At 43.9% G+C, this 25,563-nt stretch overlaps 1 protein-coding gene across 1 annotated transcript in view; it reads left to right on the top strand.

Annotated features, from left to right (window-relative positions):
- Positions 1-5,710: 5,710 nt before the first annotated feature.
- LOC112080371 (histone-lysine N-methyltransferase 2C-like) overlaps positions 5,711-25,563 on the top strand; it is a 65,025-nt gene continuing 45,172 nt past the window's right edge. Inside the window, exons 1-3 of the mRNA XM_070442528.1 lie at positions 5,711-6,638; positions 13,042-13,233; positions 20,618-20,715. Of these exons, the coding sequence (XP_070298629.1) occupies positions 13,043-13,233; positions 20,618-20,715 (289 nt within the window). The 5' untranslated portion in view covers positions 5,711-6,638; position 13,042. The remainder of the gene's footprint in view (positions 6,639-13,041; positions 13,234-20,617; positions 20,716-25,563) is intronic.

Genomic DNA, 25,563 nt, shown 5'->3' with positions numbered 1-25,563 from the left:
GTGTTTTGTGTAGATCAGTGACACAKAATCTCAATTTAATCKATTTTAAATTCAAGCTGTAACACAACATATTGTGGAAAAAGTCAAGGGACGTGAATACTTTCTGAAGGRACTGTATGTCTGTTTTAAAAAGATGTTCTGCGTTTTTGACACAAAAATMTGTTTTTCAGGCTCTGGTCTTGATTACTGTCTGGTAATATGGTCAAGTGCAGCAAAGAAAGACCTACCAAAGCTGCAGCTGGCTCAAAGCAGAGCAGCACGCTTTGCACTTAACTGCACATACAGAACTAACACCAAAAACATACATGCTATTCTTTCCTGGTTGAGGGTTCTGCTTCTCTTSTAGTTTTTATGAGAAATTTTACTGTGARGAAAATTCCAGATAGTCTGTACAATCAAATATCATTAAGCTCAYACACCCATACATACAATACATGCCACCAGGGGTCTCTTCACAGTCRCCAAATCCAAAACGAATTCACGGCTACGCACAGTTTATACAGAGCCATGATCGCATGGAACTTCCATCTCCAATTACTCAAGCAAACAGCAAAACTACATTTAAAAAACAACTCATGGAACAGCGCGGACTGTGAGACACACACACAAACACCCTAGCACACACATTATTGTTGTTGTTGTGTTGTTTGTATTATTTTGTAGTTGTATTGTTTGTATATTGTTGTATTTTAAATGTGTGTGACTGTCATTGTCTCTCAGTGTATCAGAGTTTTGTTACTTGTCATGTTTTGTGTTTTTTGGTGGACCCAGGAAGAGTAGCTTCTGCTTCTGCCAAAGCTAATGGGGATGAAAATAAATAAATAAACCATGCTGTCACAGATGCTACAATGCACAGATACAAAGATGAGTCCTCTATCTATCTCTATGGCCTGTTGTTCACACGCATATCTGACCTTTCATTGGCTAGAATGATCCCACCTGATTTAGACTCCTCCCACCTGTGGATTCCACTGGTTACCACAGTCACAAAGTCAAAATTGGCTCTATCATAAACATTTATGAAAACAAAAATGTGCTTTTTGGTCTTCATTTAGGGTTAGGCATAAGGTTCGCCATTTGGTTAGGGTTAAGGTTAGATTTCAAATCAGATTATAATAAGCAAAATTGTTATAACCCCCATCTGCCATCCATCTTTGAGTCATATGGTCACGACTTCCGCCGAAGTTGGTGGCTCTCCTTGTTCGGGCGGCGTTCGGCGGTCGTCGTCACCGGCTTTCTAGCTGCCACCGATCTACGTTTCTTTTTCCATTTGTTTTGTCTTGATTGTACACACCTGGTTCCCATTAAGTTATAATTATTTTCCCTATTTAACCCTCTGGTTCCCATGATGTTTTGTGCGTGATTGTTTCTTGTTTAGTGTTAGTCTTCTGTGTTATGGTGTGTTTTCCCTGCGTGGAATTTATGGTTGTTTATTTTTCGAGTAAAGTATGTTATTTTACTCAGTTCTGTGTCCTGCGCCTGACTCCTCACCTCTGCACACTGACACCTGACAGAATCACGCACCCAAAATATGGAGTCAGCAGGTGCACCCAGTCCTCCGGTACCAGTAGAGGAACGRGTCCAGCAGCACGCYACGATGCTCRAACATCTTGGCACAGCCATGGATCGCGTGCTGCTCACCATGGAACGTTGGGAGAGGGGTTTTTCCCACAACCCCATCAACTTCACCCCAACCAACACCACAACKCACACCGCTGTCCACCCCTCCGTCACCTGGACCCAGTGGGATTCGGCTCTCGAGCTTTACCTGGCGACCGTCCACCCGGCTCCCTCGGGATACGAGAGCGTGTCCGCCCTCATCTCCTGTGTGTCGGGGAAAGCGCTTGAGTGGGCCAATGCTGAAAGGGGAAGTATAGACGCAGCGTTGGTRCGCTATGAGGATTTCACCCACCGCTTCTGGGCAGTCTTTGATCAACCACCTGAGGGGAGAGCGGCGMGGGAACACTTGTTCCATCTCAGACAGGGGATGAGGAGCACACAGGAATTCGCACTGGACTTCAGGACCCTGGCTGCCAGCYCGGGATGGAATGAGATGGCCCTGATCGACCATTACCGGTGTAGTCTACGTGAGGACGTTCGTCGGGAGCTGGCCTGCAGGGACACCACCCTTACCCTCCACCAGCTGGTAGATTTATCCATCCGGGTGGATAACCTGTTGGCCACCTGCGGACGTCCGGATCGGGGTCTGTCCATTCCATCCCCCAGCACCTCCGATCCTACACCTATGGAGCTCGGAGGTGCTGCTCTAAGGGTGACCGGAGGGGGGGCCGTTTCCTGCACTACCTGTGGCTGCAAAGGACACACGCTGGTCGGTGCTGCGAGAGGTTTTCAATCAATCAATCAATCAATTTTATTTATATGCCTACCCCCCTCGTACATCAGCTAATAGCTCGAAGTGCTGTACATGACAAACCACCAGCTAAACCCAACGCTAGTAATGCAGGTGTAGAAGCACGTTCCCCAGGAAGTCGAGGCAGCAGGCAGGGCAACTGGTGATCATCCCAGGTGAGTAGGCACCCAACTCGCCAAGAGCTTCCTGTTGCGCAGATGTGTAATTTTTATAAGAATTTCCTGAGTTTTCCCCACATTCCCTAGCAGAAGGTGCTAGTAGATTTCAGGCGGCAGCTTGGGAATTTTATTGACCGTTCGTTTGCTCTTTAGATTAGGGAAACCTATTTGTTCCTGTTGCTGTGCCTTCCCCGTACATTCCTAGATAGTCGTCGTTTAGTGTCGGCCGATTAGGGGAGCGTCACAAGACTCCACTAGTATGATAAGCAGGAGGGGTCATGAGGAGAGAATTCGTCTCTTCCTGATCGATTCTCCTGCGTTTCCTGTGGTGTTGGGGCTTCCCTGATTGGCCTATCATGACCCCACTATTTCGTGGCAACAGAYGGCTCTCAAGGGATGGTCACGTCAGTGTTCAGGGAGGTGTATAGGTGTTTCCATAGGTGCAACTACGGTGGAGAGTCCAAACCAGGTCTCCACCATGCACATCCCCCCTGAATATGCCGATTTGGCTCTCGCCTTCTGTAAAAGGAAGGCGACTCAACTACCACCCCATCGACGGGGGGATTGTGCGATAGATCTCCTGGTAGATGCAGCACTTCCCAGTAGTCACGTGTATCCTCTGTCACAGGAGGAGACGGCGGCTATGGAAACATATGTCACCGAATCTCTGGGACAGGGATACATTCGGCCTTCCACTTCACCTGCCTCCTCGAGTTTCTTTTTTGTGAAGAAGAAGGATGGAGGTTTACGCCCGTGCATTGACTATCGAGGTCTAAATCAGATCACGGTGAAGTATAGTTACCCGCTGCCCAGTCATTGCATGGGGCGCGCTTCTTCACCAAATTGGATCTCAGGAGGGCTTACAACCTGGTGTGTATCCGGGAGGGGGATGAGTGGAAGACGGCATTTAGTACCACCTCTGGGCACTATGAGTACCTCGTCATGCCGTACGGGTTGATGAATGCTCCATCCGTCTTCCAATCCTTTGTAGACGAGATTTTCAGCGATCTGCACGGGCAGGGTGTAGTGGTGTATATAGARGACAWTCTAAAATACTCCGCTACACGCACCGAGCATGTGTCTCTGGTGRGCAAGGTGCTTGGTCGACTGTTGGAGCATGACCTGTACGTTAAGGCTGAGAAATGTCTGTTCTTCTAACAGTGCGTCTCCTTCCTAGGGTACCGCCTGTCCGAGTCAGGGGTGGAGATGGAGAATGACCGCATTTCAGCCGTGCGTAATTGGCTAACTCCAAACACCGTAAAGGAGGTGCAGCGGTTCTTAGGGTTTGCTAACTACTACCGGAGGTTTATCGCGGCTTTGGTCAGGTAGCGGCTCCCATTACCTCTTTGCTGAAGGGGGGACCGGTGCGACTGCAGTGGTCAGCTGGGGCGGACAGGGCTTTTGTTCACCTGAAGGCTCTGTTTACCTCGGCTCCGGTGTTGGCTCATCCTGATCCCCCCCTTAGTGTTCATAGTAGAGGTGGACGCGTCCGAGGCTGGGATAGGAGCTGTGCAGTCTCAGCGCCCGGATACGCCACCAAAGCTCCGCCCCTGTGCGTTATTTTCGAAGAAGCTCAGCCCGGCGGAGCGAAACTATGATGTGGGGAGCGGGAGCTGTTGGCTGTTGTCGGGGCTCTGAAAAGGTGGAGGCATTGGCTTGAGGGGGCTAAACACCCTTTTCTCATTTGGACTGACCACCGCAATCTGGAGTACATCTGGACGGCGAGGAGAATAAATCCTCCCTCGCCAGGCAAGGTGGGCCATGTTTTTCACCCGTTTTGTGTTCACTCTATCCTACAGACCAGGTTCCCAGAACGCTAAGGCAGACGCACTGTCCCGGATGTATGACACAGAGGACGGTCCACGGATCCCACTCCCATACTCCGGCTTCTTGCCTGGTGGCACCGTGTATGGAGGGTTGTGCGGACATCGAGCGGGCATATATGTGCGGAGCCACTCTCACCAAGTGTCCAGTTGGACGTAAGTACGTTCCGTCTGATGTTCGTGATCGATTGATCTGTTGGGCTCACACGTCAACCCTCCTTCGGTCATCCTGGCATCGGTCGGACAGTGCGGCTGTCTTAGGTAAGTACTGCGTGGCCCACTTTAGCGTAAGGACGTGAGGGTGTATGTTTCCTCCTGCTCGGTTTCGCCAGTTCAAGGCACCTAGACAACCTGCACAGAGGGAAAATACAACCCTCCCCATTCCTGCGGTCTCAGAGAGTTGAAAACAGCAGGTCTGGGACAGGTAGCACGTCCGGGTGAACAGGTCAGGTTCCATAGCCGCAGGCAGAACAGTTGAAACTGGAGCAGCAGCCGGCCAGGTGACTGGAGACAGCAAAAGGATCATCAGCCAGGTAGTTCTGAGGCATGGTCCTAGGGCTCAGGTCCTCCAAGAGAGAAAGAGAGAAAGAGAGAATTAGAAGAGCAATACTAAATTCACACAGGACACCGATAAGACAAGAGAAGTACTCCAGATATAAAAAACTGACCCTAGCCCCCAACACAAACTACTTGCAGCATAAATACTGGAGGCTGAGACAGGAAGGGGTCAGGAGACACTGTGCCCATCCGAGATACCCCGGACAGGACAAACAGAAGGATATAACCCCACCCACTTTGACAAAGCACAGCCCCCACACCACTAGAGGGATATCTTCAACCGCCAACAAGGCCGATATCTTATTTAACTATGCAAGTCAGTTAAGAACAAATTCTTATTACAATGACGGCCTACACCGACACTTGGCCAATTGTTGCCGCCCTATGGGACTCCCAATAATGCCGGCTTGAACCAGGGTGTCTGTAGTGACACCTCTAGCACTGAGATGCAGTGCCTTAGACCGCTGCGCCACTCAGGAGTCATTGGTATCTTCCCTCATTGGCTAGAATGGTCCCACCTGATTTTGCCTCCTCCCAACTGCCTTCTATTTTTTAAAGAAATGTATTTTCATTGTTAGAGCAGACACTTGACTAGAGTAGCTTGTCAATTTAATGCATACTCTGTGGTATAGGCTACTAGAACTATCAAAGYCGGTTTAGAAACTCTGTGGTACTATGGTATAAAAACAATGCCCACTGCAGTCCGTTCCATCGGGAATCATCAGAGTGCCACCTTTTAGAAGTATCCGATACACTTTCCGTATTTATTAAAAATGCCATATTCCTCCGCGGGGTCAGGGAGTATTTTACATTTTTTTTAAAATATGGATATTGCATTTAATTGAGGGCGTTTTAAGATTCATAATACAACTGAAAATAGTAAAATCATATTGGTAACCATTACATCTCCAAGTGTATCTCRTCGATTTATGCAGCTATATGTTGGACCTATATTTTTCGGAGTCCAATAGGAGGTTATTCGGTGTCGCTTTAAACGTGGCCACTGTAAAGAGTCACCAGGATATAACTTATATATTTTTTTACATTAAAGATAGACGTCGTCATTTAGCCACCGTCCGTATTTTTATTATAGTGTAAACAAAAAAATGTTTTTATGTTTTGCTAAACTCTTAGGTTAGTCTTTCCGGCTTGTCAGCTCGCTCTACTCTGTGGCGGCTGAAGAAAAAAAGAACCAGTTGGCAAGCGAAGCGAACGCTCGGAGCCAGTAGCAAACTAGCCATTTCATCGTTTATTTTTGTCGTAAGCGTTGGCTTACTTGTGAAGATTGTGTCGTTTTATCCTAAAGACTGTTTGGAGTTTGTCTGCCTTGGATTACGGATATTACACATTTTCCCTGTATTAAACATTAACTGTGCTAGCTAGCTAAACATTTTATTTGTGCGACGACAGCTGTCATTTGGAGAAGGAAAAGTGATCCGTCATGCGTGTGCAATGAAGCTGATCTCTACTGGATTTACATTTTAGCATCCTTCAAATGGGCGACGTTAACGTTCAATATTTGAGAACTGCGGTGGTATTGCCTTAGTAACTAGTGTGGCCACCTAGCTTGCTACTTATACTTATCGTTGGACAGAAGACAGCTAGTTAGCTGGCTATATCATTCATTCAGCGTCATAAATACACTAACTACAAAGTGATATAACTATAGCAATATCGCTTACAATTTTGGACATGAAGAAAATAACCTACTATTCATAGGGTTGAAAGGTAAGTTGTCATATCTACCTTGGTATTTCATCATGTACTCGGTAGCTAGCAACCTTATTTTTTTCGGCTTTGCAGCGYTCTGTGTAGAGCTCGAGGGTTTTTGTCGCCGCCTTGTTTGGTCCGAACGTCCAACACAACGTTCGACATTACAGTAGCGAATCAGCCAAAATATCCATATTTTCTGATTGAAAATAAATTATTAGACACGTGAATACTTGAGCTGTGGCTAAAATACAAGGCCAACGTGTCCTTTGAACCACCTATGCTGTTGCTTCTGAACATAGTGTAATGTTATGTAGTTATCTAACTAGGTAACGTTAGCTAACCTCGTACCTGTGAACTACTAGCTAAGTTAACGTTAGRTAGCTATAGTTGTCCAGCTAGWTAACGTTGGCTAGAAACAGTTATGATCTCGGTATACATTTATTTTATAAGTGGTCTCATACCAAAGAAATTYCGAACGTTAGTTATCGAAATTTAGCTACCTAACTAGCTAACTTTGAGTAGCTAACAAGCAGGGTAGTTGATTTGCTAGCCAAAACCTTTGATGCACATGCTAGCTTGGTACTGTAGTTAGCTAGCTAACTTAGTAGGCAGCTGTGGAATCGTGAGTGATTTGACTTTGAAGTTAAGCATATTATAAAAACCCAAGCCAGCCAGCCTATATGTCAACTAAACAATATGTTGATGTTTACCAACGTTAACTGGATCATTGAAATGTGCGTTTAGTTAGCTAGTTAGCTACGCTAGTCGTTTAGCTATCTGGTGAGTGGCATCCCATTTGTCATATATCAAATACATTTATCATCTAATGTCCCCGTGTGTCACATTGTATCCCACCAATTGGGATATCACCAGTCTTGCTAGTAGGCACATCTTTCTCCTCATTTGCAATGTCATGTAATAGCCAAACAAAGACTACAAAGCACCTAGCTAGTATTGCTAGCTAGATTTGGCTGACTTGAGCATGCAGTTGCTTTGTGCTCTAGTGTAACAAAGGTAGCCCACTTGTCTTTGGGGTCCCAACTGTGCCTGCTGCCTTATGAAACAAAAGTACTTTAATACTAATGTAGTATTTGTGTTGAAATGAATGAAACATTGATTAACTTTCAATTACATATGTTTAGTCTGTTTACTATAATTGGTCACCACACTTTTGATTCCACTTTTTAGCCTGTCGTGGATCCACTTCACTACCCACCTTTTGGCCATTCACTTGTGCCTCTCCTAATTGTGGTTGTTMGCTAAGTAGGGCTATAGTTTGCATGGGGACCAGATGGGTGAATTTATAAATCCACCAACCTCTGGGACATTATAGTTTGTCTGAAGATGGTCCTCTCTTCTTAGGGACTCTACAAGTCAGAATGTTGAATAAAATGACATCTGAACTTACACTGCCGGTTGTCTGTGTGGTTGGTCCTTTTTCGGGTTGACATTTTAGACAATATACCCACAGGAAAGTATTATTAAAACAATATTTCAAAAGCTGGTAGTGTGTTCAGATCTGTCATATGCAGCATGCGCACACAATGTAAATACATGCATGCGACACAAGCATACTGGCCAAGCTTGTGCAAGTGGTTATATGGTTGTGTGGATGCTTCAGGTGATAGAAATGTGTACTTTTATTCAACATTCTGGCATGTAGAGAACCTTAGAGGAATGTTTCCAGGCTATAGTGAACATTTGTATTTCCAGAATTCATATATGTCATTAATGTGTTCTCAATGTTTACATGTTCAAGCTGGCTGTCAAGCCTATTGCTCTGTAGGCAGGGCAGGGACACAGAATGTATCAGCCTACTTGATTGTGTAACACAAAGACCACATTTTGGGTCGCTTTGATTGCGTTGTAAGAATGGTAGCTAGACGGTAGGCAATTAGCTTACCAAAAACCATCCAGTCGGGTTCACATTGTGCAGCAGCCTAAACGATTTCGGACAACTCCAAGCTCACTGAATTGCTGCTGTGATATTCAKCTGATGCTTTCTCTCTCCCATTGGCTACACTACATCTAGTCCTAGCGTGAACTTCTCACACAATAAAGACTGTGTTGGACAACAACAGAGGGCAAATATAGGCTCACAGTCTTGGAAAAGGCTCATCTCGCACAGGTAGTTGATCAAAATCTTAAATTCAGTGTGAGGTCCCCCTGATGATGCAGAGCAAGATACAATGCAGTGGAGGGATGGATCCGGTAAGGTAGGCAAGTTCCAGGAAGAGGCCGTGTCCCATTGGCAGCTTGCTTCCAGGTCGTTCGATGTTATTTCAGCAAGCCATGATACCCACCYTCTCAGATTGTTCTGAAATCGTTTCTGTAYGTAGAAACATAAGATAAGCAATAATATTTTGTTGAAATATAATTTTATCTCTGAAAAATGAYGATAATTAGTACCTATGAATTAAAATGGACAATTTTGTTTAAATTAATTATTTAATATATTAATCCTAACATCCAATTTTGACCATACCTTTTTCTAACATGAGCAAGACATGAGGAATCCAAAGAATTTGTCAAACTACCCATGGAAACCCCACATCCCATACCAACAACGAGTATATAATATCAGTTTATTTCAGACTACTAGTATAGAGCTGCAGTTCAGAGTATTGTTTTTTCATCCTCTAATCATGTATTCTCAGTGGATTTGGTGATGTTTTTTTCCACATGTTCAGTGAAATTAGTATTTGGTGATAACATTGTTGTATATACAGTGCCAGTCAAAAGTTTGGACACACCTACTCATTCCAGGGTTTTTCTTTATTTTGACTATTTTCTACATTTATAGATTTAATAGTGAAGACATACAATCTATGAAATAACACATATAGAATCAGGTAGAAACCAAAAAAGTGTTAAACAAATCAAAATATATTTTCTATTTGAGATTCTTCAAAGTAGCCACCCTTTGCATTGATGACAGCTTCGTACACTCTTGGCATTTTCAGCAAGCTTCATGAGGTAGTCACCTGTAATGCATTTCAATTAACAGGTGTGCCTTGTTATCAGCTCATAAGTGAAGCGAAACAACAGTCCATCATTACTTTAAGACATGAAGGTCAGTCAATCAGGAAAATTTCAAGAACTTTGAAAGTTTCTTCAAGTGCAGTCGCAGCAAAAACCAAGTGCTATGATGAAACTGGCTCTCATGAGGACTGCCACAGGAAAGGAAGACCCAGAGTTACCTCTGCTYCAGAGGATAAGTTCATTGGAGTTAACTGCACCTCAGATTGCAGCCCAAATAAATGCTTCACAGAGTTCAAGTATCAGACACGTGAAGGACACCAATAATAAGAAGAGACTTGCTTGGGCCAAGAAACATGAGCAARGGACATTAGACAAGTGAAATCTGGAGGAGGAGGTGTGGGGGTGCTTTGCTGGTGACACTGTCAGTGATTTAATTAGAATTCAAGGTACACTTATCCAGCATGGCTACCACACCATTCTGCAGCGATACACCATCCCATCTAGTTTGTGCTTCGAGAGACTTTCATTTGTTTTTCAACAGMACAATGACCCAACACACCTCCACAGGCTATTTGACCAAGAAGGAGAGTGATGGAGTGCTGCATCGGATGACCTGGCCTCCACAATRACCCGACCTCAACCCAATTGAGATGGTTTGGGATGTGTTGGACCGTAGAGTGACGGAAAAGCAGCCAACAAGTGCTCAGCATATGTGGGAACTCCTTCAAGACTGTTGGAAAAGCATTCCAGGTGAAGCTGGTTGAGAGAATGCCAAGAGTGTGCAATGCTGTCATCAAGGCAAAGGGTGGCTACTTTGAAAAATCTAAAATATATTTGTATTTGGTTAACAACTTTTTTGGTTACAACATGATTCCATATGGGTTATTTCATAGTTTTTATGAATAATGTTTGTATAAAATAGTAAAAATAAAAAACCCTTGAATGAGTAGGTGTGTCCAAACTTTTGACTGGTACTGTATATTCATACACACTACATGAACAAAATTATGTGGACACCTGCTGGTCGAATATCTCATTCCAAAATCATGGGCATTAATATGGAGTTGGTCCCCCCCTTTGCTGCTATAACAGCCTCCACTCATCTGAGAAGGCTTTCCACTGGATGTTGGAACATTGCTGCGGGGACTTGCTTCCATTCAGCCACAAGCATTAGTGAGGTCAGGCACTAATGTTGGGCAATTAGGCCTGRCTCGTAGTCGGCGTTCCAATTCATCCCAAAGGTGTTCGATGCGGTTGAGGTCAGGGCTCTGTGCAGGCCAGTCAAGTTCTTCCACACCTATATCGACAAACCATTTCTGTATGGACCTTGCTTTGTGCACAGGGACATTGTCATGCTTGTACAGGAAAGGGCCTTCCCCAAACTGTTGCCCCAAAGTTGGAAGCACAGAATCGTCTAGAATGTCATTGTATGCTGTAGCGTTAAGATATCRCTTCGCTGGAACTAAGGGGCCTAGCCTGAACCTTAAGAAACAGCCCCAGACCATTATTCCTCCTCCACCAAACTTTACATTTGGCACTATGCATTGGGGCAGGTAGCGTTCTCCGGGCGTCCTCCAAACCCAGATTCGTCTGTCGGACTGCCAGATGGTGAAGAGTGATTCATCACTCCAGAGAACACATTTCCACTGCTTCAGAGTCCAATGGCGGTGAGCTTTACACCACTCCAGCCAACGCTTGGCATTGCGCATGGTGTTCTTAGGCTTGTGTGCAGCTGCTCGGCCATGGAAACCCATTTAATGAAGCTCCCGACAAATAGTTATTGTGCTGATGTTGCTTCCAGAGGCAGTTTGCAACTCGGTAGTGAGTGTCGCAACCGAGGACAGATTATTTGTACGCGCTATTTACTCACTCATGGTCCCGTTCTGTGAGCTTGTGTGGCCTACCACTTCGKGGCTGAGCCYTTGTTGCTCCTAGAAGTTTCCACTTCACAATAACAGCACTTACAGTTGAACGGGGCAGCTATAGCAGGGCACAAATTTGACGAACTGACTTGTTGGGTTGTTGGCATCTTATGACGGTGCCATGTTGAAAGTCACTGAGCTCTTCAGTAAGACTATTCTACTGCCAATGTTTGTCTATGGACATTGCATGGCTGTGTGTTCGATTTATCGTCCTGTCAGCAACATTTGTGGCTGAAATGGCCAAATCCACTAATTTGTAGGGGTGTCCACATACTTTTGTATAGACCCCCCCCCCCCCACCAGAGAGACTTCACCTAAATTACAAAATGACATTGGTTTGTTTATAGACCAGGTATGACAGCAACCCATGCTTTGGTTTTGTTTAACTGGCCACTATTTCAAATGCTACCTTTTTAGAATTTGTGGCACAAATCCAATGCAATGCAATTGTAGCTATATTAGCATTTTGGCGCTTCATATCCAAATCATCTATAAGTAACGTCATTGAGTTAGTTACACAATATATGTTTTGATACTTTAGATTTGGACATTAAGCATGAAAATGCTAATACCATTGACTTGCTTTGGATTTGTGCCACAAATGCAAAAAAGTTAGCATTTGAAACAGTGWCCAACAAAACCATTTCCTGAGTATTATATGAATACTATAAATWAAAATTGCCAATTTGGGTCAAACCAATTAGCTTCATTTCTCTCAACAAAACAATATTGCAGGAATGCTTATGTTACTAACAGAAACCATTTCAGAACAATCCAGATGGTGGGTGTCAATCGTCTGTGCTTTTTGAGGTTGAATGACTCCTCAACTGTCTGAGGGGAAAGGTCGTCAGACGTGCCCTTCGAAAGACAGGAATTACATCTTTAACAGACACAGTAAGACTAAAGCTGAGCTGAAAAGTCAATACAAATGACTTTTTTTTTTGTTCTCAGTGTTTGTCACAATAAAACAAATAGGCCTACTGGTTTACAGTGTCCTATCAATACAGAACASAACCACAGTGGAGAACACTAACTAATCCACAGGGAAGTAAACATATAGAGCAAGCTTATTTCAGTGGTAAGTAGAGGCAACTTCAGAGGCTGAAAGGAGAGGAAGACAAGAACACAAGCAAGGCATGGAAGGACGAACGGTCATCCAGACAGAGACAGATCACAGCGTGGTGGTAGGTAGCTCAGGAAAGGACATAGTAGTAACATCGATAACACTCAAGAATAGGTTGAACATTTCCTCAGATGAGAATACCTTTTTTTAAGGACACCTAGAAAGGTCAGAGGTCCATTTTAGGCATTTCCTCAAGAGTAGCATATCTGGAAAAATGGGATCTTTAGGAATTGATTGTGTTCAACATTTCAGGCAATGTGATAAATTGTCCTGAAGAGCAGCACGTCTTATTCACACACTGATTGCAAAGTACATCAAGTAACCTATGTTTCTAACCAGGCATGATTGTCTACTGATGCCACTCTCCCCATCTCTTCCTTCCTTTGAGAAGAATGTCATCAGAGGATAAGACTGTGGAGCCCTCTGACCAGGGACCCTCGCTGCCCTCTGTTAGTGCAGGGGCCACATCCACAGGAAGCCCTGCCCAGACAGACAAGCGCCCCAGGGGCAGACCTCGCAAGGATGCTGCCACCACCATCGTACCCCAGGCGCCACCCACAACTACATCCAAGACCAGGAAGAAGTATGTTGTTTACCCTCCATTTCTTAACAATTGCTATTGATCATAAGACGCCTGTGAAAGTAGACTTTCTCTCATGTACAGTAGACATAGACTTGCCCGAGTCATCACYAACAATAGTCAGTCTTGTGTGCAGTTAGCCTGCATTTTGCTTATCTGGTTGGAACTATGAGCTAGTGGCTATTCCGCTGCCCCAAAAGCTCTTAAAACATTACACAGATACTATCCAAAGCATCAGGCAAAGATCTCATTTAGCAGATGCTGTTATCTAGAGCTATTCTGCATACTGAACAATGGTATAAATCCAGGAAACTTGAGCACACAAGCTTTCCCAGYTTTTATTGTATGCAGCAGTACCAACCGGRCTCCTTCGTCATTTCCATGGCAACACATAATGCAGCTCAGGGAGCCCTTCTGTCTATTATGATGCCTACAAGGTACCTAACTCTCTGCTCACACACTCCATATCCTCAATATCCTAATATGTTGACCCCAGATGAAATTAGTCAATCAATCAATAATTAAAATTATATGTTTATTGTATGGCTATAAGGACAGCTGAGACCATTCCGGTCTAGGTCACATTAGCTGATAGGTTGGTTGGTGGGAGTGGCATAGCATAGCATGTCATAGGTCCCATTGTTTTACAGCATGCAATGGATCCAAGGAATACATAGCCTAGGCCTGCTATCTATGGTTTGGTTGTATTTCCCAGAATMAGCTGACCCCTGGGACGGTGGAGGGAAGTATGTTTTATTACTAGGGCTGTCAAACTATTATAAAATGTGTAATCGAGTTAATAGCAGGATTTGCTGTGATTCATCTCAAATTCTCAATTTGCTCAAATTGAACTGTAATTTAAGATTCTTTACACAAAAACCATTACAAGAATCTAAGTCTTGATTTTATCCAAAAGTAAATTGATAAAGCACACTTTAAATTGCATTGTTTTTAGCTGCATAGATTATGTATTTAAAGTTTTCAGTGTATTTTGAACGCTATCAGATAATGCAATTAATCACACTAAATATTTTTAATTATTAACAAATTTTGCATCTCGGGCAGCAGCCTTAAATGAGGGGGAGGGGATGCTTTCGGTTTATACCCCAAGTTATTTATTACCATGTTGTTTTTGCAAGAAGAGTAAGATGTGAAGTGTTCATATCAGGAGAATTAACATTTTTAGTCTAGAGCTATTGATACTGTATTGTCTTTGCAACATATATCAACCGGGCACTATTTTGCAGTGGTGGAAGAAGTACTAAATTGRCCTACTTTAGTAAAAGTAAAGATACCTTAATAGAAAATGACTCAAGTAAAAGTGAAAATCACCCAGTAAAATACTACTTCAGTAAAAGTCTTAAGTATTTGGTTTTAAATATACTTAAGTATCAAAAGTAAATGAAATATCAAAAGCAAAAGTAAACGTATTAATAATTTAAAATTCCAGGCAACACAATTTTTCTTGGATTATTTATTTATGGATAGCCAGGGGAACACTCCAACACTCTGACTTTAATTTACAAATGAAGCATTTGTGTTTAGTGAGTCCTCCAAGTGTGTGAATTTGAAAATTTTCCAGAAAAAATTTAACAAGTACTTTTGAGTAAAAAAATCAGTCCCTGATTAGAGGGAACATGAAAAAATGCAGTGGAARTGGAGTTGAGTTTGAGGGCCTTTAGAAGTTAGAAATTGTTTGATTTCGAGACTGGGTTGGTTGTCATCCACCATTCCAGTCCCGAACAGGGAATCCGTGCCAGGTTTTGTTGTCAGCTCCCTGATAGCTGGAACTACTTACAGCATTATTTTCACTCTTCTTTTTTCTCTCTCTCTCTTGTTGGGGATCATGGAGAGAAGTTGCAGAGGGGTTGGGGAGCTGGATGTTATAGTCCTTTAGGGTGTTTTGACATTTAACGCTGCAATATGTAACTTTATGGTCCACCTGACCAAATTCACATAGAAATGTGAGTTATAGGTCTGTCATTCTTATTGAAAGCAAGTCTAAAAAGCGGTGCACATGTTCTATGTGCGCTTTTCTATGCTTCCCGTTCTTAAAGGTGCAATATGCAGCTTTCAAAAATCTGTATTGTTTGCCTAATTTCAGTTTGCAACAAAACAAGCAGCGCGTTGTGTAGGGAATCATTGTACCATCTAAACCGCTGTGAAATATCTTTTAAATAACCAAACATTTTGTATTTACAGCTGTTTGAAGCTGGTGTACAAAACAGAAAGTAAAAGATGCATAAACTAAACTAAACAATGGGAACCATGGAAATAGCGCACAACTTATCTATTGCTTCTTAGACTTGGTTTCAGATGTATAACTCACATTTCTATTTGAATTTGGTTGGGTCGGCAAAAAAGTTGCATAATGCAGCTTTACGTTTCCTTTTTGCGTTTTCTACTTTTGGTTCTGTACACCAGCTGAAAATACTAGATTTTGTTTATTGAAAAGATATTTCACAGCATTTAGATGGTACAATGACTCTCTACACTATACATTGCTTGTTTTGTCACAAACTGAAATAGACATTTTAACAACCAGAAAAAGGTGGAGTGATTTCTGTGTATTGCACCTTTTTAAAGAAAAGTCAAAAGAAAAGGCTACATGAGAGCATATGGCCACCACTGTAGGCACACCACGCTGGGAATGGTCACAGACAGGCTTATGATGCTATGCAGTTGCGTCTGCTTAGTCTATATGTCAGATACTGTTATGTATCTGCTGCTCATCATATAAAAATACCTTGGTTAATAATTAGGTAGCCCTGGTAATTGTGGAGAAGGTGTATTCATGCCAGTGTAGTGATGTCAGATCAGATGTATCAGCCACTTAATACAGGGTAACTTTATGGTTTGTGTGTACTACCTATGATCTGAATATGGCTGATATCAGACAGCTGGACTGTCCTCAAACAGATGTATCTCTCTGCTGCAGACGTTGTTGGGRACCAGAGAAGCCCCTTACRGRCTCCCAGACAGAGAGGAGCTTGAGATGTCTTGGAACAGTGATGCATTTTTAATCCTGGTGTRGGCTACTCTACACCCCATGCCGTCATCACAGGGATGCTCCTGCCCCTTGGCTTGGAGGTTTTCCCCTTTAACTGTAGATTAGAACATTATGGATGGAGCTCTCATCACTGTGCTTTATTAGACCTGGGCCTATATTGGGCCTTAATGGACCCTTGCTTAAATATTTGTGGCCATGACTAGGCCTCGTTTCTGGAAAAAAGATCAGGGCTCTCTAGTGTCTTCTTCATTAATCATGTATTGATTTGGTACTTTCAGTTAGTGTGGTTGTTTTTTTTTCTCTTAAATTTTTTCCCTGCCRGTGCAGAAGCTTGAACTGTGTCTTTTAGGCTTCCATCTTGTTGCTTCTTATCTGGAGTGGGAAGTCATCTGGAGGGAGGAGTTGACTTGGCATCTGGCCCATTGTGATTTCTCTCTCCAGTGGCATCGAAAATTACCCCCCTCCCACTGCATCCTCCCCACTACCCCAGAGAAACGCTGGCTGCTCTCATTTGGACTGTTTGCTCTTCAATTTAYCAGGCCCACTGTGCGTGGCGCTGTTTAATTTAATCCATGACAATTATCACATCGACTCGACATGGTGGCTCTCAGATTGGGTTAAAACAACTCCTACTGGAGGACGCTGACACTGACAGATCTCTCCTCTGCTGTGTGTGTGGGGTGTGCTTTATGCACTCTGCACTCTTCATTGATGTGTTAACTTTGCTTTGCAGACAGTTGGTTTAAATAAAAAGAGGAAAAGGTGACGTCACCTTGGTTGCAAGTGTAGCAACTGTCTGTGTGTCTTCAACTCTGCCCTAGTGTCACTGACAGCTAGGATGCCATCATTATCATCAAAGGTGACGTAGCCTAGAAAACAAGTGAGAGGTGAGGAGTGGGAAAAGCTAGATGATGTGAGACATGTAGTAAAGGGAGCCGTGTGGATTTCAGGGCTGATCAACAGGAGATCAAGTCAMATCTGAGTCAGGCCAAATTCCATTTATAGCGAGAAGATCATACAATTCTGACATTTCTTCCCTCTGCCAGGCAACCTAATGATTTTAGCCTGACTACATGGGTGTGTATGATCCAAATAATTTGGTGACTTTCTAGCCTATATCTGTAGGCCCATCCATAGACCCCCAAATACTGCTATGGACAATAATAATACAACTTGACTGGTTCAAAGTTTATTGTCCCCCTTCTGTTTGAACTACTGCATCTGCAGCCATATGGCATTTCTGCTCATTTACAGCTTGTCGCTGTGTGTAGCACAACCTCTGTCCATATTACACCTCTCATCATCCAGATTGATCATATGATGTTTGTGTTAAGTTGTGTTATAKATCACTGGCTTGTTTTTACCTGATGTGTTCTCCCATTGAGTTAAAATGTGGCTTGCATATGTTCAGCAGTTACAAAAGTGTTCGTAGTCTGTAGCTTATGCTTGTCCATAACATAACGCCACCTCCACCAGGGGCACTCTGTTCACAACGTTCGTTGACATCAGCAAACCGCTCGCTCACACAACGCCATACACGTGGTCTGTGGGTGTGAGGCCGGTTGGACGTACTGCCAAATWCTCTAAAACGACGTTGGAGGCGGCTTATGGTACAGAAATTAACATTAACTTCTCTGGTGGACATTCCTGCAGTTAGCATGCCAATTGGGCGCTCCCTCAAAACTTGAGACATCTGTGGTATTGTGTTGTGTGACAAAACTGCGAATTTTAGAGTGGCCTTTTAATGTCCCCAGCACAAGTTGCACCTGTCTAATTATCATGCTGTTTAATCAGCTTCTTGATATGCCACACCTGTCAGGTGGATGGATTATCTTGGCAAAGGAGAAACGCTCACTAACAGGATGTAAACAAATGTGTGCACAACATTTTAGAGAAATAAGCTTTTTTAAAGCTTTTTTGTGCATATGAACATTTTCTGGGCTCTTTTTATTTCAGCTCATGGGACATGGGACCAACACTTTAAGTGGTGCTTTTAACATTTTTGTTCAGTGTATATTGAAGATCATTGAAAGTCGGGGGGGAGAATCGTGCTCCTCCTGCTTGACCCCTCCCCATTACCTCTTGCCCCCTCCCCACACCCCCATGCCCTCCATGGTACCAGCAGCTTGCACCACCACATACCACTCTGCCTTGCCTTGCCCAGCGGCCTGAGTGCCTCCATTAAGAACCAGTGACAGCTGTGACTATATTTAACTAATTCATGATCAACTCCCACCAGCCTCCTAAGGGAAGCAAACACAATAACTTTTCTATTTTTCTTTCTCTCTTTTTCTCCCTTTTTCTCCCTCTCTCTTTTTCTTGCTCTCCCCTTCTCGTTCTCTCGCTCATAATTTCTCTCTCGCTCATTTTTTTCTCTTTCTCAATTCAAAGTGCTTTATTGCCATGGGAAACATATGTTTACATTGCCAAAGCAAATGGAATAGACAATAAACAAAAGGGAAAGAAACAAGGGAAACATTAGTAAACATTACACTCACAAAGGTTTTTAAAAAGAATATAGACATTTCAAATGTTATATTATTGGCTATGTACAGTGTTGTAACAATGTGCAAGTAGTTTAAGTATGAAAGGAAAAATAAACAATGTTTACAATGTTTACCATGTTGTTTGTGCTCCTCTGGTTGCCCTTTTCTCATGGCAACGGGCCACACATCTTTCTGCTGTGATTGCACACTGTGGTATTTTGCCTGACAGATATGGGAGTTTAACAATGTTTGATATGTTTTCAAATTCTTTGTGGTCTGTGTGATCTGTGGGAAATATGTGTCTTTAATGTGGTCATACATTTGGCAGGATGTTAAGAAGTGTAACTGGCCTCCTGAGTGGTGCAGTGGTCTAAGGCATCAGTGCTATCTGTGTCGCTGGAGATCCTGGTTCGAGTCCAGGCTCTGGCGCAGCCGGCCGCGACCAGAAGACCCATGGGGCGGCGCACAATTMGCCCAGCGTTGTCCGTTTTAGGGGAGGATTTGGCCGGCAGGGATGTCCTTGTCCCATCACGCTCTAGCGACTCCTGTGTCAGCCAGGTGTACGGTGTTTCCTCCAACACATTGGTGTGGCTGGCTTCCGGGTTAAGCGGGCATTGTGTTAAGAAGCCGTGCGGCTTGGTTGGGTTGTGTTTCGGGGGAAGCTTGGCTCTCGACCTTTGCCTCTCCCGAGTCCGTACGGGAGTTGCAGCAATGAGACAAGACTGTAACTACCAATTGGATACCACGAAATTGGGGAGAAAAAGGGGTAAAAGATTTTAAAAATGGCATTCCAATTTGCTCAATTTTTTTGTTGATTCTTTCCACTGTGTCAAATAGTTGTCTTTTTACTTTCTCATAATTTGGTTGTCCTGGAGGTCTGTTTGTGTTTATGAACAGAGCCTCAGAACCAGCTGTCTGAGGGGACTCTTCTCTACATTAATCTCTCTGTAGGTGAGGGCTTTGTGGTGGAATGTGTGAGCATTACTTCCTTTTAGGTGGTTTTAGAATTATAATAGCTCTTTTCTGGATGTTGATAACTAGTGGGTATAGTCCTCGTTCTGCTCTGCATGCGTTGTTTTGGGGTTTTGCGTTGTACATTAAGTATATTTTGACAGAATTCTGCATGCAGTCTCAATTGGGTGTTTGTCCCATTTTCTGAATCCTTGGTTGGTGAGTGGACCCCAGACCTCACAACCAAAGAGGGCAATGGGTTCGATAACTGATTGAAGTATTTCTAGCCAGATCCTAATTGGGATGTTGAGTTTTATGTTCCTTTTGATGGCGTAGAAGACCCTTGTACCCTTGCCTTGTATCTCAGATCGTTCCCAGCCTTGTGGAAGTTYCCTATGGTGTTGATGTTTAGGCCGAGGTAGGTGTCATTCTTTGTAGGTTCTAGGGCAACAGTGTCTAGATAAATATTATATTTGTTGTCTTGGTTACTGGACCTTTTTTGGAACACCGTTATTTTTGTCTTATTGAGATTCACTGTCAGGGCCCAGGTCTGACAGAATCTGTGTAGAAGATCTATCTGCTGCTGTCGGCCCTCCTTGGTTGGGGACATTAGCACCAGATCATCTGTAAACAGTAGACATTTGAGTCCAGTAGGGTGAGGCTGGTTGCTGCAGACTGTTCTAGTGCCCTCACTAATTCATTGATATATATATATATATGTTGAAGAGGGTGGGTCTCAAGCATTCTCTCTCTCTTCTCTCTCTCTCTCTTTCTCTTTCTTTTCTCTTTCTTTTTCTCTCTCTCTTTTTTCTCTCTCTCTTTCTCTCTCTCTCTCTTTCTCTCTCTTCTCTTTCTCTTTCTTTCTTTCTCTCTCTCTTTCTCTTTCTCTCTCTCTCTTGTCTTCTCTCTTTCTTCTCTTTTCTTCTCTTTTCTCTCTCAGGGGGCGTACCAGAGGTAGAGTGGTTGTGGAGGAGGAGGACAGCAGCATGGACGGGACGGAGGCAGCCGCCTCAGAGAGCCCCCTCAGGACAACAACAGGTGAGTCAGTCACCCCCCATGTGAGACTAGGTGGTCACCTTAAGTCCGTCTATTTTGGTCTTGACTGCACTGGTGAGTGGTATGGAACTCCAGCTGAACTCAGAGCGTACACATCCTGGCTGACGAGAGTATACACATATACAGAGTGTTTCTCAAAAAAAGCATACTACCGTGCTCTGAGCATGCAAATTGGAGCACGGGAGAGTCCCAATCAAAGTATGCGAAAATGGAGCACGGCGGGCGCTTCTCAATATGATATTTTAAGCATGCTTTGATGCAAGCTTCAACGGTAAAGTATGCAAAGAAATATGAAGCAACCACATAAAAAATGACAAACGTTATTGAAATCAATGCAGACATTATTTGAGCTGAAGCGAGAGAAAAATACATGACTTTGGAATGAAATGTTGCTACAATATTTTATTCTGATACGTAGTAAATAATTCTGTGTTAATCTTGCCATTTTTACCTGCCTACGTACCATAGATAGCAAGCCCATAATAAGTCAATAGGGCTAACAACTAGTACTGTTAGCTTGCCAGATAGCGCGAAGAATTGTTAGCTAGCTACCCACGAAAAATCTTGCATAATATTAGTTTTAGGTCATTTTGCCTGTTAAACAATCTCGGTTAGCTACATTATTAGGATTCACATACAGCTAGCTGATAGTTATGAAGTGAAACATGCTTCGTGTGTATCTTGTTTTTGTCTATATGCCATTGTTGTCCTGGCTGGAAGACGGTTCATGATAGTGACTGTTAAGGCAGTAGGGCAACTGGCTAGCCATGAAGAATTTGTAGCTACCCATGAAACATGTACAGATCTACCTGCATAACATTAGTTTTAGGTCATTTTTTGCCTGTTTAACTTTCTCACGAAGTCACCCAACCCGGCATCCGGAGCACCCCCCAACCCCACCCCACTGAGTAGCATAGCTAGAGAGCGTCACAAGTAACTTGAGCATCTAAATATCATTAAAATCACAAGTCTAAGGACACCAGGATGAAAGATGACAGGTCTTGGTGAATAAAGCCACCAGTTCAGATTTTTAAAATGTTTTACAGGGAAGACACAAATATGTAAATCTATAGCTAAACCACGTTAGCGAAGGACACGAGAATTTTTACCACGGCAGATTTCGGCTAGGCGCCCACGGCCAGTTCACAGGCACAACAGATATGATATAACATTCGTTAAAATGGGGCTTTACTATGGCTGATCTTTTCATCAGAATGTTAGCAAAAGTGTCCCTTTGTCAAAGATGAGTCGTTGCTGGTTCCGTTCAGATATTCTTCCTGCCCCTCTCATTTAGCACAGGTACCGGTCGAGTGGCACTATTCTCAAACGTTAAATACAACCGACAACGGAAACACCGCAAAACTCCCGGAAAAATTCAAATAATCTGATTAAACTATATTTGAAAAAACATACATTACGATGATATGGTCCACATGTATCAAAACAAAATTCGACACGGAGATAGTTGCATACATAACGCCAGCAAAACAGTACAACAAACGCAGCTCAAATTCGAAGCGATTCAGCAAACCCGGGAAGTTGCTCGGTCACGCCAAAAAAGGGGTCCAATTTCACGTTTCAGTCCCAGTATAAACAAAAGAATTTCTCCTCTTGACGTCCTCTTGACAACCAGAGGAAGGCGAATGAAGTGGTTTTCTGTCATAGGAGCACGACACCATATATAGCGCAGAGCTTTGAAGCCAGCATAACACATCTTGATATTTATGTTCGTTGGTCATGGAAAGTGCTGTGGAATTGACTTCTGTATCACTCAGAGACAAAATTGAAAGCGGTTTTTAGAAACCTAGGGATTGGTTTTCTGTTCCAATGGTATTATTTACTATGCATATAGTAAGAGCAATAATTGAATAAGAGGCAGTTTTAATCTGTAGAGCAAATTATGCTAATGCGGAAAATAGCACCCCCTGTATTCTCAATTAACTAGCTGGCTTGCTAGATTATTCCGATTCACACATCTAGCTGATAATTATGAAGCTAAAACGTTTGCTTGTGTTTATCTTGTTTTGTCTATTGTTGCCATTGTCCTGGCTGGAAGAAGGTTCAGTGAATGGAAGTGAACGTGAGGTAATACAGTAGGGGGAGTGCGGACTGCTTCTCAAATGTATTGTTTATGCGTCTCCACACTCTCGTCCTCACAAAAATGTACTCACGAGGACGTGGTCGGAGAATGCACTCGGAGATGAGTGTGGAGCACGGTACTATGCATATTGAGAAACGCCCAGAGTGTCTTATAGGAGCTCTCAGAGGCAGTGGAGAGGTTACCCGGCAATCCAGCTGTAATTGAATGGGTTAACTTCAGCTGTGAAGCTGCAGCTAGCTGCTTTTTTTTCTATCTTTCCTCTATGCTCGCTCTCCTCTCTCTCTCTCTCGTCGGTTCTCTGCTCGTCGGTTTCTCTCTCGTCGGCCTCTGTCTGTCTCTCGGCCTCTGTCGGTCTCTCTGTCAGTCTCTCTCTCTGTCAGTCAGTCTGTCTGTCTGGTCTGCTCTTGTCTGCTCTGTTCTGGTTCTTGGTCGTGTTCTCGGTCTCTCTCCCGTCTCTGTCTGTCTCTCGGTCTCTGTCTGTCTCTCGGTCTCTGTCGTCTCGTCTCTGTCCTCTCTGTCTGTTTCTGTTGTCTCTTGGTCTCTGTCAGCCTCTGTCGGTCTCTCTGTCAGTCTCTCTCTGTCGGTTTGTGTCTCTCTCGGTTTGTCTCTCTCGGTCTTGTCTCTCGTCGGTCTGTCTGTCTGTCTTCTCTGTCGGTCTCTCTCTGTCTCTGTCACTCTGTCTCCTCGGTCTGTCTCTCTCTGTCGGTCACTCGGTCTCTGTCTATCTGTTTCTCGGTCTCTGTTATAGTCTCCCGGTCTCTGTCTATATGTCTCCCGGTCTCTGTCTATCGTCTGTCGGTCTGTCTCTCAGTCTCTGTTGGCTCTGTCTGTGGTCTGTCTCTGGGGCTCTGTCGGTCTTCTGTCGCGTCTGTCTCGGTCTCTCTGTCTCGTCGTCTCGCTGTTCGGTCTCCTGTCTCGTCTCTCTGTCTCGTCTCTCTGTCTCTACCGTCTCGTCTGTCTCTGTCTCGTCTCTGTCTCGTCGGTCTCTGTCTGTTCTGTCTCGTCTATCGTCTCGGTCTCTGTCTGTCTCTCGGTCTCTGTCTGTCTCTCCGTCTCTCTCTGTGGCTGTCTGTTTCTGTTTGTTTCTGTTTGTCTCTTGGTCTCTGTCAGCCTTTGCCGGTCTGTCGGTCTGTCTCGGTCTGTCTGTCCGGTCTGGTCTGTCTCTGCGTCTGTCTGTCTCGGTCTGTCTGCTCGGTCTGTCTGTCTCGGTCTTCGGTCTCGGTTTGTCTGTCTGTCTCTCGGTCTCTGTCTGTCTCTCAGTCTCTCTCTTTCTGTCTGTTTTCTGTCTGTTTCTCGGTCTTCTCTCTCGTCTCTCTCTCGGTCTCTGTCTCTCTCTGTCTGTTTCTGTTTGTCTTCTTGGTCTCTGGCAGCCTCGCTGTCAGTCGTCTCTGCTGTCTCTCTCGGTTTGTCTCTCTCGAGTCTGTCCTCTCCGTCTGTCTCTCTCGGTTTGTCTCTCTCTCGGTCTGTCTCATCTCGGTCATGTCTGTCTGTCTCTCTGGTCGTCTCTCATTTCAAGTCAATTGACTTTATTGACATGGCAAGTTATTATTACTTACATTGTCAAAGTTATACATATCGAAAAAATTTAAATAAAATATATATGTATATATATACACAAAATATATATATATTTATATATAAAATAAATGGTGGATTAAAGCAATCAATAATATAGTAGTAGTGGACATGGGATTTACCATTAATAACAGCTACAACAACAATATTAATCAGAAACACAATACCATTTAAAGCAACGTAGTAGACCCAGTGTCAACAATGACTAGAAGACACTGACCTGCTCTCTGTCTCTGTCACTCTGTCTCTCTCGGTCTGTCTCTCTCTGTCGGTCACTCAGTCTCTGTCTGATCTGTTTTCTCGGCTCTGTCTTATGTCTCCCCGTCTTCTGTTCTATCTCTGTCGGGTCTGTCCTCAGTCTCTGTTGGTCTCTGTCTGTCGGTCTGTCTCTGGGGGCTCTGTCGTTTCTGTCTCTGTCGGTCTGTCTCCGGTCTCTCTGTCTCGGTCTCTCTGCTCTCGGTCTCTCTGTCTCGGTCTCTTCTGTCTCGTCTTCTCTGTCGGTCACCGGTTCTGTCGTGTCTCTGTCTGTCTGTCTCGGTCTGTCTGTCCAGGTGCTCTCGTCTCGGTCTCTCTTGTCTCGTCTCTCTGTCTCGGTCTCGCTGTCTCGGTCTCTCTGTTCTCGCTCTCTGTCTCGGTCTCTCTGTCTCTTCTGCTCGTCCACTCGGTCTCTGTCTGTCTCTGTCCTATCTGTCTCGGTCTCTGTTATCTGTCTCTGGCTAATCTCTCGGTCTCTGTCTTGTCTTCTCGCGTTTCTGTCTGGTCTCTCGTTCTCTCTCTTTCTGTCTGTTTTCTGTTTGTTTCTGTTTGCTCTCTTGGGTCCTCTTTGTTCAGCCGTTTCTTTGTCGGTCTGGTCTTGCTTGGTTCTCGGTCTGTCTCGGTTCTTGTCTTGTTCGGGTCTTTTGGTTCTTCGGGTTCGGTTTCGTTGCCTTTCGGTTTTTTGTTTTTTTGTCTGTCTTTCTCGGTTTTTCCCTTCTGGTCTGGCTCTCTTCAGGTCCCTCTCTTTTTTTTTTCTGTTTCTGTTGTCTTCTTGGTCCTCTTCATTCCAGCCTCTGTCGGTCTTTCCTCTGTCACTCTGTCTCTCTCTCGGTCTCTCTCATGGTCTCTCTCTGTCTGTCCTGTCCACTCTTGGTCCGGTTTCACAATCCTCTCTCGTG

This window comes from Salvelinus sp. IW2-2015, unplaced genomic scaffold (genome assembly GCF_002910315.2).
Source record: "Salvelinus sp. IW2-2015 unplaced genomic scaffold, ASM291031v2 Un_scaffold16294, whole genome shotgun sequence".
Classification (NCBI taxonomy): domain Eukaryota; kingdom Metazoa; phylum Chordata; class Actinopteri; order Salmoniformes; family Salmonidae; genus Salvelinus; species Salvelinus sp. IW2-2015.
The sequence above is the reverse complement of the archived record's forward strand: the minus strand, read 5'-3'. Positions and strand labels throughout refer to the sequence as shown.